The 16,689-nt window shown below is 39.6% G+C and overlaps 1 protein-coding gene across 1 annotated transcript in view; it reads right to left on the bottom strand.

Annotated features, from left to right (window-relative positions):
* LOC124621764 (zinc finger protein 354B-like) overlaps positions 1-16,689 on the bottom strand; it is a 145,156-nt gene that overhangs the window by 102,768 nt on the left and 25,699 nt on the right. The window contains exon 2 of the mRNA XM_047147178.1: positions 2,211-2,933. Coding sequence (XP_047003134.1) covers positions 2,211-2,894 — 684 coding nt within the window. The 5' untranslated portion in view covers positions 2,895-2,933. The remainder of the gene's footprint in view (positions 1-2,210; positions 2,934-16,689) is intronic.

Below are 16,689 nucleotides of genomic sequence, written 5' to 3'. Positions count from 1 at the left end.
CTTCACTGTCCAGCCTGTCTCTGCGGTATACATTCCAATCTGAGTTTAGGATTTCATTACTGTTTACATCTGGTTTCAGCCCTTTCTGTCCCTAGTACTATATGGGCATTGTGACCATTTATTAATGTGTTCTGGGACCTTTCTATAGACGCTCCTGCAGTTTACTAATAGCACATTAATATTGTTATTCCCTGTTGCATTTACACTTTTTTGATTCATAATTCATGCAGAATACTAGCAAGCACCATTTTGTTTATGTCTTGCATGGGCATTTGGAAGAGACAATCACGAATGTCAGACATGTGCCCATATCACGAGATTTTATAATATTGTAGCCACCTTTGCTGGCTTTGGTGCTGAGACTATGGGCAATACATTGTCCTGTAACACTAATGGGACGATGCACCACATTGCAACCATTAATTTCGGACTAGTGTCAGCTGTTCATCATTTTAATATTGTAATAAGAATTGGACGTACTGACTGACGCAGGCGAGATAAATATTACAGAAGATGAATGGGTAGCTTTAAGAAATGGTATAGTGAAATCAGCAGTGGAACAATTAGGCAGAGAGACAAGGCACAATAGAAATTTTAGGTAACACATGACATACTGATTTTAATAGGTGAAAGGGGAAATATAAAAACCCAGAAAGTGAAGAGGGAAAAAAAATGTCTAAAAAATTATAGGAAGTGCAAAATGGCAAAATCAGAAATTACTAAATGGGAAATCCAATGCTGCAGAAGCATGCAAACCTGTCGGAAAGATAGATGCAACCTGGAAAAAAAATTAAGAACAAAGGAATCACTGTATGAATATTAAGTGCTTAGGTGGCAAGCTAGTACAAGGCACAGAAGGGAAGGCTGAATGATGGAAGGAATAGAAGTGCTATACAAGGGAAATGAACTTGAAGAGAATATTTAAGTAGACAAAGAAGAAATGGGATACAAATTTGGAAAGGGAATTAAAGTTCAGGAAAAATCAGCAAAAACTCTGAGGTTTGCCGATGGCATTGTAATTCTGTCAGAGATGGCAAAAGGACGCGGACGAGCAACTGAACAGAAAAGATGGTGTCTTAAAAACAGGTTATAAGATGAATATCAACAAAAGTACAATATGTACTTGAATAAAATCAAGTGAAGTGGAAGGAATTACAATAAGTAACAAGACATTAAAAGTATTAGCTGAGTATTGCTATTTGGGTAGAAAAATATGTGATGATGGTTGAAGTAGAGGGGATATCAACTGCACACAGGCAATAGCAAGACAAGTGCTTCTGAAAAAAGGAAATTTGTTAACAACAAATACAATTTTAAGTGTTATGCAAAAGTGAAATTTGGGCAATAATCAGAAAGACGAGAATAGAAGCTTTACAAATTTGGTGCTACAAAAGATTGCTGAAGACAACAACACCAATCAAGAAAAAGAAATTATATGTAATTGAGTGCTTACATAAAACTGTGAAAGTGTATATCTTCAAATTAATGACATCAGTGCTTAGCCTTCTATTCAGACTATTTCTATATCTATCCTACTTCCTACTAAAATGAGTATCAGTAAATGATTTAATTGAAATATTTTTCCCAAATCAAGAAAAACAGAATAATTTTACAGATTTGTATATTGTACAGTTTCTGATTGTGAACAAATGTATATTGTATGGCATTATCTACTTAACAATCGAGCCATAATCAAAGAGTTTAAGTGTATGAAAAGTTCACGGACCATGGGGTTGATTTTTTTCATTAATTTATTGATAAGGCTAGCAGCGTCTGGAATGTATCACAGCATAACACAAAACGATACAGTGTAGAAACCACTAGATGCTAGATGAATGCTGTACTAAGTGCAAAAATAGCAATATCAGAGTGACAATACTACCGTGCTGTGGCTTCCTCTCTTTAAGTCTTGCGATCTTACACTCTTTGTGCTGAAATGTACAGAGTTCAAGCCGTTATTTTACAGTACAGTACAGCAGAACAAAAAAAGATACAGTTTCTGTTTTGTTCCTTGGTTCCATTCCCATACAACAGTCATGAGGGTCTACACCACATTCGTATGTTTTGTTAACAAATAGATGTTTTACAACAGAATGTTTAAATAAAGTAAACAGAATTTGCATGCAATTTCTCACTTCCAACCAATGCGAGGGAGCCTGATTACCACACTGATCTCATAATAGAAATCTAACTATTTTTAAAGAACATACCTGTTCAGTCAATAGTTGGTGCTCCTGGTCATCATCAACAACTACACCTGCTGTCTGTATGTACCCCTGAACTACAGCAGCACGGTCTGGTGACATAGGTACGCTGCTTCCATTATGATGATCAGGAACCTTAGTAAGGCACGGCAGGGCACCATTAACAGTAACTAGGCCTAATTCCTGGGGGTGAGGCAAACCATGATGACTGCTGCCCACATTTCCATGATGCTTCTGCTGCTGAGCAATCTGTACAGCAACGAGGGCTGCTGCAAGGCGACGATCATCTTCCGTCAGTAAGACATCTTCATCATAATGGTCACCCACAGGAGGAAGGTAGCCAGCTGCACCATGTGCCACAAATTCACCAGCACTTCCCGGTACCATCATGTCAACCACAAGTCCATTATGCACAACATGATGAGGAACCAGGTCAAGGCCAGTAGGCCCGCAGTCCGAAGGGACACCACCGCCTGTTCCCCCCTTACCCCCAACAGCACCAAGAGAAGGTTCAGCCAACCTGTGTATGTTGACATACTGCGTAACAGGTGGTGCAATAACTGCACATCCATCTTCATCGACCTTGAGGGAAGGTGGTGCAACTGATGTATTAAGTTTCCCATCAGGTCGTAACTGTGAGATGTCAACACTGTCCAACAGTTCTTGTGATCTTGTGTCGTCATCCATCATCTGTCATACCACCTCCGAAACCAGGTTTCTCAGCACAGCCTGTAACACCAAACAGAATATATATAAATGAACTATATTTGAAGATGAGTACATTACCTGACATTTAAATAACCTGAACACCAAAAATGAGTAAAAGAAATTAGAAATATTACAAAACTGTTACACAAAAGGGCAAGTGGAGTAGCTTCATCAATATTGCCTTACGATCCAGATCCCCCTCCAGCTGTTGAAAATAAAAAGCACACTGGACACACAAAAAATTGAAAGGCTGCAAAGAAAATTCAAGATGAAGTTCAGGATACAAATGGTCAACAGACAGAGAGAGGGAGAGAGAGAGAGAGAGAGAGAGAGAGAGAGAGAGAGGACAAAAGAGTAAGGCATTGATCACCATACCTATAATATTAAAGGTAGCTTAAGGTTATTATGCATATTGCAATATTTTTCACTGAGAAAGTTTATTATAACTTTAAGTAACTGAAATGTCCAATATCATAGCAATTACAATCAGTGAAGCAGAATTTTAAAAAAGTGCAAATAAATCTTGCATCCTAAATTCTGAACTGCCTGTTACATCCCATTACTGCTGTTTTGCATTTTATCCCCCTTTTCCATTATCTTCTTAGCTTCCGGGGTGAATACACTTCAATGCTACACTGAAAGCAATCTTAGCCTGAATACAAACATTTACAAACAGTTCAAAGATGGATTATTTCATGGTGATTTCAGATTAAATCTGATTTTTACCTTAAGGATTACCTGAAGAATGGAATTTGCTATTGAGATGACAGAAAGGCTTCACAGTCATCTTTTATTCACAACAGTCACTCAGACAATTAAAATTGGGCTTATCTTATTCAACACATCGATTCTCCAGTAGGAACTGCTGTATTTGGCAGTTTTCAATGTGGATAGCAACTTGCCAATGACATGGCCAGTATTGCATATATAGGGGTTCTTGTGGTACAGCAAGTGGTGACAATACCACCGCCACAAGCTATTTGATGCTGCTGGATAAAACCACCACTACACTTTTTCAAGCATTGCTATCTTTAACTACATGCATCTACCCCCACATAACTGTAATGAGATGTGTCCATCTTGGTCATTATTTCAATATTTTTTTACCTCTTAGAGTTCATCTGGCTACATATCCTACCCACCTCCAGTTTATTTTCATTACAGCCCTAATAAGTCTCCTAGAGTGGGTGACATTCCCTCAGCATTATTGAGATCCTTGAAAAAGCCACCCATGACAAAACTATTTCATCTTGTATGCAAGATAAATCAGACATGCAGAATATCCTTAGATATCATGGAGAATGTAATGATTCCTTTTCCAAAAAAGGGCAGGTACTGACAGGTGTTAATATTATCAAACTAAAAGTTTAATACACATCACTTGCAAAATATGGACATAGATTATTTACAGAAGAATGGAAAAATTGGTACAAGCAGAAGTCAAAGAACATCAACTTCAGTTCTGAAGAAATGTAGAAACACTTGAGTCCATAGTGATCCCATGGCTTATCAAAAATATCAGTGAAAGAAAGGCAAACCTACATTGATAGTATTTATAAATTTTGAGAAAGCTTTCGACAATGATGATTGGAATACACCCTTTGAAATTCTAAAAGTAGCCAGAGTGAAATGCAAAGAGTGAAAAGTTATCTCAACTTCTATGGAAACCATATTGCAGTTATAAGGGTCAATGGGCATAAAAGGGAAGCGATAGGTGAGAGGGGAGCAAGGCAGGGGTGTACCTCACATTTGATGTCATTCAGTCTGTAAACTGACAAGCAGTTAAGGAAACCAAGAAGAAATTTGGAAAGGGAATTTAGGTTCAGGGAGAGGAAATGAAAAAAATTGCTGTTTGCTGATGATATAATACTGTCGGGGATAGCAAAGGTCTTGGAATAGTAGTTGAACAGGAGGGACAGCGTCTTGAAAACAGGTTATAAGATGAATATCAACAAAACTAAAATCAAGATAATGGAATACAGATGAATTAAATCACGTCAGGCCAACACAATCAGATTGGGAAATCAGACCCTAAGAGTAGTAGAGGAGTCTTCCTATCTGGGCAAAAAAATGACTGATGATGCCCAAAGTAGACAGGTTAAAAATGCACACTGGCAATGGCAAGAAAAGTGTTTCTGAAAAAGAGAAATTTGGAAAATTCAATATAAATGTAAATGTCAGGAAGTATTTTTTGGAGGAATCTGTATGGAGTGTAGCTTTGTATTGGAGTGGACAACAAGCACTTTAGACAAGAAGAGAACAGAAGCTCTTGAAATGTGGTGCTACAGAAGAATGTTGAAAACTAAATGGGTAGATTGAATGACTAATGAAATGGTACTGAACTGCATTTGTGAAAAAAGAAATTTATGGTACAATGTAACTAAAGGTTATAGACATATGCTGGGACATCAAGGAATCATCCATTTGAAATCAAAGGAAGCTAGATGGAGAGCTGTATCAAACTAGTCTTCAGACTGAAGACCACAACTACTACATGGCTGTAACTGCATATTTCACTAAAGCCAGACCCCCTCCCCCATTTTATATGATCCCCACTGGTACTGAACAACTCTTTTAATGGTTTACACATGAAAAATCTATATCACATTGCCAAAAGCTACAACTGATAATACATGTTAATTATCCATTTCCCTTTACAAGCCCATCAGAAGCATTATTTAAGAGCCTTATGCAGCTCATATTCCATTTTGTTGTTTTGCTGTCTACCCAGACATTTTCAACTGCCCTAAAAACAAAAATATATTAAATGGTTATATGATTTCACTGTTATTTGTACTATTTTCTTTTCAGTGTCTTAGTTCTATGTTATTTTAAAGATAATGCAATGGTTTTTCAAGCCCACTTGCAAACTTGCTCTCTCAATTCGTCTACTTGTTGACGTTTATCTGCAGTAGTTGCAAACAGCAAATCATAAGCAAAATGAGATAATTACTGCGCGATAATGTATTTTTGCTATTTGTCCCTCATGTCCAGTAAACACAATGTTTGGTAGAAGAGATATTTACACTGATCATTCACTCGCTTATCAGTGTTCGCTTAGCAAGACAGTTGCGAGGCTTTAGCAAGGTGCATTTTGAATGTTGACTGCTGGACATTTTCGGGGGAGGGGGGCGGGGGTGAGGGGGCGAGGGAGAGGGGGCGGGGGAGGGGGTGGGGGCGGGGGAGAGGGGGTGGGGGAGAGGGGGCAGGGGAGAGGGGGCAGGGGAGAGGGGGCAGGGGAAGGAAGGTGATAGGAGGGGAGAGGTGCCTTTTTTTATTGCACTGAGCGTAAGGAACTGTACAGGTTGTGACCACTTTGTGTCTCTGCACTTTTGCTTAAGAATTTCTAGGTTGTGACCACTTTGTGTCTCTTCACTTTTGCTTAAGAATTTCTGTCATTGCATTAACTCTAATTTTGATAGATGAATCAGTGTGGACAGAAATATAAATGCATGAGGTTAGGGAATTAGCTGTCACTAGTTGAGTAAAGTTACTTGGGTGTATGCTTCAAAAAGTTATTTGAATAACACAAGCATTATAAGGTTCATGGTTCAGATAGAACATTTACTTTGTATTTTGGAGACCTTTCCAGCACTAGCCACATTGGTTCAGTGACTGCCATTGCACTAAAAAGCGACCTAACTAACAATTATGGCATAAGGTCCGATTGCAAAACCATACTTCACCAAAACTTAATGAAGTATGATCATCCACCTGTGACATCTGTAGCATTAGTATTGTCGCAAATTAGCAGAATGTACACACATCAAAAAAGTTTTGCATCAGCTCGGTTCCCAGAACTGAAGATAGATGTTGACTGTGGATATCGTATCACAGACACAGTCCCTTTGACTGTTCAGTGATGTCACTAAACCTGCCCTAAAATGTAAACAGCCATGCATGACCAGCACCTATTTGACGGAGGGGTCCGACAGCCAATCCATTCCAGTCATTCCACCAGGAAGGAGGTACCACGCCTAGACAGTCAATCTACATCTACATCTACATTTATACTCCACAAGCCACCCAACGGTGTGTGGCGGAGGGCACTTTACGTGCCACTGTCATTACCTCCCTTTCCTGTTCCAGTCGTGTATGGATCGCGGGAAGAACGACTGCCAGAAAGCCACTGTGTTCGCTCGAATCTCTCTAATTTACACTCGTGATCTCTTCAAGAGGTATAAGTATGGGGAAGCGATATATTCGATATCTCATCCAGAAACACACCCACTCTAAACCTGGGCAGCAAACTACACCGCGATGCAGAGCACCTCTCTTGCAGAGTCTGCCACTTGAGTTTGCTAAACATCTCCATAATGCTATCACGCTTACCAAATAACCCTGTGACGAAACACGGTGCTCTTCTTTGGATCTTCTCTATCTCCTCTGTCAACCCGACCTGGTACAGATCCCACACTGATGAGCAATACTCCAGTAAAGGTCGAACAAGTGTTTTGTAAGCCACCTCCTTTGTCGACAGACTACATTTTCTAAGGACCCCCCCAATGAATCTCAACCTGGCACCCACCTTACCAACAATTAATTTTATATGATCATTCCACTTCAAATCGTTCCGTATGCATACTCCCAGATATTTTCCAGAAGTAACTGCTACCAGTGTTCGTTTCACTATCATATAATTATACAATAAAGGATCCTTTCTATGTATTCGCAATACATTACATTTGTCTATGTTAAGGTTCAGTTGCCACTCCCTGCACCAAGTGCCTATCTGCTGCAGATCTTCCTGCATTTCGCTGCAATTTTCTAATGCTGCAACTTCTCTGTATATTACAGCATCATCCACGAAAAGCCACATGGAACTTCCGACACTATCTACTAGGTCATTTATATATATTGTGAAAAGCAATGGTCCCATAACACTCCCCTGTGGCACGCCAGAGGTTACTTTAACGTCTGTAGAGATCTCTCCATTGAGAACAACATGCTGTGATCTGCTTGCTAAAAACTCTTCAATCCAGCCACACAGCTGGTCTGATATTCCATAGGCTCTTACTTTGTTTATCAGGCAACAGTGTGGAACTGTATCGAACACCTTCCGGATGTCAAGGAAAACGGCATCTACCTGGGAGTCTGTATCTAATATTTACTGGGTCTCATGAACAAATAAAGCGAGTTGGGTCTCACATGATCGCTGTTTCCGGAATCCATGTTGATTCCTACAGAGTAGATTCTGGGTTTCCAGAAATGACATGATACGCGGGCAAAAAAACATGTTCGATCGCATCTGCATTGTTACTTTGTGCCAGGAAAGGCTCTCAAAAAGGGAGGTTTCCACGTGTCTCGGAGTGAACCAAAGTAATGTTGTTCGGACATGGAGGACATACAGAGAGACAGGAACTGTCGATGACATGCCTCGCTCAGGTCGCCTAATGGCTACTACTCCAGTGGATCACCAGGCTACCTACAGATTATGGCTCAGAGGAACCCTGACAGCAATGCCACCATCTTGAATAATGCTTTTCGTGCAGCCACAGGACATCATGTTATGACTCAAACTGCACGCAAAAGGCTGGATGATGCGCAACTTCACTCCCGACGTCCATGGCGAGATACATCTTTGCAACCACGACACCATGCAGCGCGGTACAGATGGGCCCAATAACATGCCGAATGGACTGCTCAGAATTGGCATCCCATTCTCTTCATCGATGAGTGTCGCATATGCCTTCAACCAGACAATCGTCGGAGACGTGTTTGGAGGCAACCAGGTTAGGGTGAACGCCTTACACACACTGTCCAGCGAGTGCATCAATGTGGAGGTTGTCTGCTGTCTTGGGGTGGAATTATGTGGGGCCAACATATGCCGCTGGTGGTCATGGAAGACGCCATAATGGCTGTACGATTCGTGAACGACAGTCTCCGACTGATAGTACAACCATATCGGCAGCATACTGGCGAGGCGTTTGTCTTCAAGGAAGACAATTCACACCACCATTGAGCACTTCACTAGACTAGAGTGGCCAGCATGTTCTCCAGACATGCACCCTAACGAACATGCCAAGGATAGATTGAAGAGGGCAATTTATGGATGACGTGGCTCACCAACCACTCTGAGGGATCTACGCCCAATAGCCATTAAGGAGTGTGACAATCTGGACCAACAGTGCCTTGATGAACTTGTGGATAGTTTGCCACGACGAATACAGGCGTACATCAATACAAGAGGTTGGTTGGTTGGTTTTGGGGAAGGAGACCAAACAGCGAGGTCATTGGTCTCATCGGATTAGGGAAGGACGGGGAAGGAAGTCGGCCGTGCCCTTTGAAAGGAACCATCCCGGCATTTGCCTGGAGCGATTTTAGGGAAATCACGGAAAACCTAAATCAGGATGGCCGGACGCGGTAATCAATACAAGAGGACGTGCTACTGGGTATTAAGAGGTACCCGTGTGTACCTCAATCTGGACTACCATCCCTGAAGGTCTCGCTTGCTGTATGGTTGTACAATATGCAATGTGTCGTCTTCATGAAAAAAAAGGGCAGAAATCATGTTTATGTTGATCTCTATTCCAATTTTCTGTACAGGTTCCCGAACTCTAGGAAATGAAGTGATGCAAAACTTTTTTGGATGTGTGTATTATTTCTTTGTTGTGGATAATAGGTAAAGTGTAATTTTGAGAAGTTAGCCACATGGTTTCACAAACAATTTGGATAAGTATTGTTACAGATGTGAACACAAGGAAGAGAGCAGCTCAGATGGATAAGTATTATTAGATATATGAACAGGAAGAAGGGAGCAGCTCATTATGAGTTTGCTAGCTATGTTGCTGAATGTCCTTTTTGGTTGATGTCTTTTAAAATGATTACTGGGTAGAAAAAAGGAAGGAAGGTTGGGTTTAATACCCCACCAACATCGAGGTCATTAGATATGGAGCACAAGCTCGGAATGTGTCATGGATGGGGGAAGGAAATTAGCCGTGACCTTTTGAAGGAAACCCATTTGCCTGGAGCAATTAAGGGAAATCTAAATCTCAACAGCCAGACATCCTCCTAAATATTGGGTAGAGTTTTCAACTAATCTCCAGGATCTTACACTCTGCAACATGTGGATTATTGGCCAGAGAGTGTCCAAGCTGGTCGTAGTATTTTCTTCCATTTCCTGTCATGCTCCTTTCCATCTTTTTCTTGTTTCCTATACAGCACACTTTCCATTGGCCCCAATGAAAGTTGGTTTCTGCCCCTTTAACAGACTTAAAAGTCTGCAGGGTTTGTGCCCCTCTCTCCTCCCACAAAACCGCATCCAGGCCAGGTCTGAAATCATCTATGTGCATAGGTAATGGCAAGAAACTTTGAAACTCAGGGGGAGTGTGTTCTTGTTGTAAGGCCAGATACAGACACAACACTAGCATCTAGGCCATGAGAGGATAGCAACAAGCTATTAAGTTCCTTAATCTCAGTTGTGTCTATCAGATTAATAGTGGGATTAGGTGACATTGGGTCTCTGGTGCACATACACTAATTGTACACTATTACCATCTGTGTCGCTGAAACCATTAGGACACTGTGTGACCTATCAGACAGTGGGATAAAAGTAGTAACCTTTCCCCACCTTTAATGTAATGCCTTTTGTTGAATAAGTGTTGATGTCTACTCAATGAACATGGAGATAACATGCCCCAGTGCATGAAACAACAATGTGTTAACAAGATAATACAGAATTCCACTATACTGAGAAGAGTAGCAATTTAAAGAGATGGCATATGTTAAGTATATTGAGGATAATAATACAATTAACGAACACAGAGAAGATGAAGTACACATCCTGTGTTAGAATAAATACACTGTCTTATGGTAAATTAGATGGCTTTTTATTTTGGGTTGCTTTCGGCTTTAACCCCAGAAGGCAGTGAAAGTTAGTTGAGTATTAAGTGAATGTGAAGACAGTTTTCTGTTAAGATGATTAGTAAGAAGATGACGACACTAATGTTGAATAATCATAATATGCTCTTGACACGAGCATTATCAGTTCCCGCATAGCAAGCTCCAATGTAAGTAACACTTTTTTAGGCCTCTGAGTAATTTTTCTAATCCTGATGTTTAGAATGAGTGATGGCTCTAACAGCTACTCACACCTTAATGTCCACAGAGAGCCTGCAGCTTAAGGAAACTCAACTTATCAACTTACATTTCACATGTTGAAGTTTGTTTCTAATGATCTTGTGGTAGGATTGATGACGAGTTCTGAATACATATGATTTTAATAGAAATACTCCACCTTGTGGTTGTTTCTTAGTTAATTTACTTTAACACTGTGAGAAAGTTTTCAATGTGTATATGTACTTACTAGTTCCTACACTGTGTTTAGTTTTTCAGGGATTATAGTAGTCATGATCTCTGTAGGAAGAAATCCCATTTTCTTTTGAAAGACCTTTTATTTATTACACGAATTTTCAGTTGTGTGTTTCTTTAGTTATGAATTCCTATAGATTAGTATATTTATATAGGTTAGTACATTTGTTTAACAGACTCATATGGGTTTTATATGGCTGTAAGCATTAACGATTTTTGAGAAAAGATTAAGTTGTTAGTGTAGTTTTTTGTGTGTTCCTGAGTACTGGAAGAATACGTGAAGTCTTCTTTTTACAATTTTAATTTGTGAAGAGTTGCATCTTATTGTCAACTCTGCCCCTCTTTTGCTGAATCTATTCTTTTTGCTTTCATTTTCAAGACTTTACGTGGACCATTTCACCTGGAATTTTCAATTAATTATATGTATCTAATGCTACACTGCTCTGCTGTCTAGCTGAGTTTGCCTACTGTTTGGAAACATCTGTTTATGTGCTTTCCCTCACTATGCTCTTCAAAAGAGTTAAAAATACTGAAAACATTTTTAATTTTTATGCATGTTGAACTAATTGTTTCCCTACTGCATTTCTTTTTAAATTTTCCTGCCCAGTGACTGGTGAAACCAACACACACACTGTTCTTGCTCACTCACTTTAATTACCATAATTTTATCTGAAAACTAAGTCACTATATAATTTTGTACACATTGTTCATTTGGAAATTAAAGTCTTTGGTGTCTTGATGTGACTTCGTGGTGGTGGTGGTGGTTAGTGTTTAACGTCCCGTCGACAACGAGGTCATTAGAGACGGAGCGCAAGCTCGGGTTAGGGAAGGATTGGGAAGGAAATCGGCCGTGCCCTTTCAAAGGAACCATCTCGGCATTCGCCTGAAACGATTTAGGGAAATCACGGAAAACCTAAATCAGGATGGCCGGAGACGGGATTGAACCGTCGTCCTCCCGAATGCGAGTCCAGTGTGCTAACCACTGCGCCACCTCGCTCGGTGTGACTTCGTTGTGATTTCTATATATAAAATGGGGGTCAAAGTTTTGGAACCTAGAGTTTGCTGAAATTCAACATAGAGATGCATGAATGCAAAATAGAAATCTTAGCACCTTATTTATCTACTGCTGTTTCAAATGGATGTTACTGTGCTGCATTAGTCCAGTTTTCAAATATGCCTGTAAAAGCTGGTGTCAGTTCTTGGTCTTCTGTCATACTAATATTTAGATCTTTTAATTCATGGGCAAAATTGGTACATTGTGTAACCTCTTCTGCCAAATTTATATAAAATTTGTTCTGATTATCATTGGTGTTTGACCTTCTGTTAAATGGCATTGTTTTACTCTGTTTCGTGTGAACTGATGCCATGCGGTTGGTACGCAACACCATACGCTTTCTTCAAGATTGAATTTTCTCATTATAAGAATATTTAGGGAAATCTGTTTTAATTGTTAAAAACCATTCAAAAGCCAAGATCACATTGTTTTAATATATATATATATATATATATATATATATATATATATATATATATATATATATATATATATATATATTAAAACAAAGATGATGTGACTTACCAAATGAAAGTGCTGGCAGGTCGACAGACACACAAAATTCAAGCTTTTGCAACAAACTGTTGCCTCATCAGGAAAGAGGGAAGGAGAGGAAAGACGAAAGGATGTGGGTTTTATGGGAGAGGGTAAGGAGTCATTCCAATCCCGGGAGCGGAAAGACTTACCTTAGGGGGAAAAAAGGACGGGTATACACTCGCACACACACATATCCATCCACACATATGTGGAATGTTTCCCTCTATTTTATATATATATATATATATATATATATATATATATATATAATGGAAGGAAACATTCCACGTGGGAAAAATTATATATAAAAACAAAGATGAGGTGACTTACCGAACAAAAGCGCTGGCAGGTCGATAGACACACAAACAAACACAAACATACACACAAAATTCAAGCTTTCGCAACAAACTGTTGCCTCATCAGGAAAGAGGGAAGGAAAGGGGAAGACGAAAGGAAGTGGGTTTTAAGGGAGAGGGTAAGGAGTCATTCCAATCCCGGGAGCGGAAAGACTTACCTTAGGGGGAAAAAAGGACAGGTATACACTCGCACACACGCACATATCCATCCACACATACAGACAGACACAAGCAGACATGATAAGTATGTGTGGATGGATATGTGCGTGTGTGCGAGTGTATACCTGTCCTTTTTTCCCCCTAAGGTAAGTCTTTCCGCTCCCGGGATTGGAATGACTCCTTACCCTCTCCCTTAAAACCCACTTCCTTTCGTCTTCCCCTTTCCTTCCCTCTTTCCTGATGAGGCAACAGTTTGTTGCGAAAGCTTGAATTTTGTGTGTATGTTTGTGTGTCTATCGACCCGCCAGCGCTTTTGTTCGGTAAGTCACCTCATCTTTGTTTTTTTATTTTTATGTATATATATATATATATATATATATATATATATATATATATATATTTTTTTTTTTTTTTTTCATTAAAGACAACTGGATTCAACAGTCCTAGCTGTCATCTTCATGTCTTAAACATTTTACGCTGACTTCTTTCACAAGATGTCATATGGATAAAACTCAGCACATTATAGATGTTTCTCATCATTAAAATATTTAAAAACACAAAGCAACTTCTCCGAAACAAGACTCTGTAGCAATATGTACATGGACACGGTCTTTTGGATAAGATGTTGAGTGTTTTTAAATATTTTAGTGATGACAAACATTTATAATGTGCCGAGTTTTATTCACTTGACATCTTGTGCATGTCATTAGCAAAAAATGAACATGTTTTACTACAAAAAAATGTTTAAAACCTGAAGACGACAGTTAAGACTGTTGAAACTGGTTGTCTTGAATAAAAAAAATATTTCGTACAATCTTGACTTTTGAATGGTATTTAGCTTTCTTCTGGGTCATTTTGGCAAGCATACATGCATCTCCAGTGCACGGTCGTGCCTTGCCCCCTTTCCTCCAACCCTCACACCTACAGCAGTACCGTGTCTTCTCCCGTCACCCCCTGCCTTCTGCACCTCATACTGCCTGCCTCTCCTTTCCCTCTCCCTTATACAGAACCCATGCCATATGCTGCAAGTGGTATCCCCTTCTCCACCAACCTCCACTGAAGCAGCCGTTATGAATTTGTGGCCTGTAATAGATCTCTGCCTCTTATCTGCATGTGGGATATTGCAGACAAGTGACATTTGACAGTTCCTGGTTTCATGTGAATTCTCACACAGTGCAATGTTGTGTTTTGGCCAGAATGTAGCCCTCTAATAACTTTAGAATTGCTTGTCAACTGTATACCTTCTTTCCATGCCTTTTTTATAATGTTCATAGTGTTATTTTGTCATTTGTGTTAGAATTTTAAGCAACAAACATTTTTTCTAGGTGATTTACCTTTCATTGATGTTTTAGGAGTTGATACTAAAGTTTAGTTGGCCTGTTACTATTCTTGTACCCTCAATTTACCAATGGAGGAGAATGAAGATATCTGAAGCTAAGAATCACTATTAAATGTTCAGCCAATATACCCAAATCTGGTATATGAGCTGTGCTCCCTCTGCAGCCATTGCAATAACTATGATGTGAGCTGAGAGTGCTTTGTGTTTGTGATTTCTTCTGTACCTGCTACTGCAGTTTATACTGTTCACTTTAAACTTCTGTTGGGTTTGATCATTTGCAGTGAACTGGATGTGATTAAAGGAAATCTGATGCTCATAGACTTTCTGACACACTTAGGCTACATGTTCTTTTCATTTGTTTAAAAATATAGAGATACACTAGACTCTTGCTAATCCGGCCCCAAGTAGTCCGGGCTCCCAATAGTCTGGCGCACATCCAAAATCACGTGCACAATGAAGTATCATGCACAACAATGCTTTATATACTGTATTTTAAATTGTAGCCTTCTTTACTGTTCACAATCATGTCTTCTAAAAGGAAACACATTACACTAGACCTCAAGCACAAACTTGAGATTTTAAATAAGTTAAATCAAGGTTCTTCGCAGAATGCCATTGCCGTCGAGTTCAATGTTGGACAAGCAACTATTTATGACATGAAAAAGAAAGATGATGTTATTCAACAGTACTCAACACAAATGGATAGTGAGTTGGGAAAGCAGAAGGTTGAGTGAGAATGAAGAACTGGACGTAGCTGTTTATTGATGGTTCACACAACAACGCAGTAAAGGAATTCCAGTCAGTGGCCCGATTATAAAGGAAAAAGCAGCTGCATTTAATAAACAACTTGGCGGTAATAACTTGTCTGTAGCGAGCGAATGCTCGTTATAAAACTGGAAAAAACGACATGGCATTCGGCAGCTGACTGTCACCAGAGAAAGTTGCTCAGCTAATGATAAGGATGCTGATGAGTTTGTAAGCAAGATACGGAGGATAATAGAGGATGAAGATTTAACTGTTGATGCCTCGTATACTGCTGATGAAACACGACTCTTTTACAAGATGCTTCCTTCAAAAATATTAACTGCCAAGAACGAGGAGGAAGCTCGTGGTTACAAACAACAGAAACAGTGTGTAACATTAATGACTTGTAGTAATGCCAATGGGATTCATAAACTACCGCTTATGGTGATTGGAAAATTCCAAAGTCCACGTTGTTTTCAACACAATGACATAAATACTCTACCAGTGCAACATTGCACTCAGTAGAAAGTGTGGATGGACAGACAAATATTCTCTTGGTGGTTCCATGAAATGTTTGTACTAGCAGTGAGAAAAGAGTTACAAGGAAAAAGCTTCCACTGATAGCTATCCTTATAACAGACAATGCTCCCAGTCATCCTTCAAATGTTTCTCTAAAGTCCAATGGTATACATGTACAAGCACTCTTTCTCCCACTCTATGTGACACCCCAAATTCAGCCCAAGACCAAGGAATTTTGGAATCAATTGCTGCTGTTGTTGTTGTTGTCGTTGTAGTGGTCATCAGTCCAGAGGCTGGTTTGATGCAGCTCTCCATGCTACTCTAACCTGTGCAAGCTGCTTCATCTCCCAGTACCTACTGCAACCTACATCCTTCTGCTTGGTCTCCCTCTACAATTTTTACCCTCCATGCTGCCCTCCAATGCTAAATTTGTAATCCCCTAATGCCTCAGAACATGTCATACCAACCGGTCCCTTCTTCTTGTCAAGTTGTGCCACAACCTCCTCTTCTCCCTAATTCTATTCAATACCTCCTCATTAGTTATGCGATCTATCCATCTAATCTTCAGCATTCTTCTGTAGCACCACATTTCAAAAGCTTCTATTCTCTTCCTTTCCAAACTATTTATTGCCCATGTTTCACTTCCATACATGGCTACACTCCATACAAATACTTTCAGAAATGACTTCCTGACACTTAAATCTATACTCGATGTTAACAAATTTCTCTTCCTCAGAAATGCTTTTCTTGCCATTGCCA

Source organism: Schistocerca americana, chromosome 7 (assembly GCF_021461395.2).
Source record: "Schistocerca americana isolate TAMUIC-IGC-003095 chromosome 7, iqSchAmer2.1, whole genome shotgun sequence".
Taxonomy (NCBI): Eukaryota; Metazoa; Arthropoda; class Insecta; order Orthoptera; family Acrididae; genus Schistocerca; species Schistocerca americana.
This window is presented reverse-complemented; position numbering and strand designations above follow the sequence as displayed.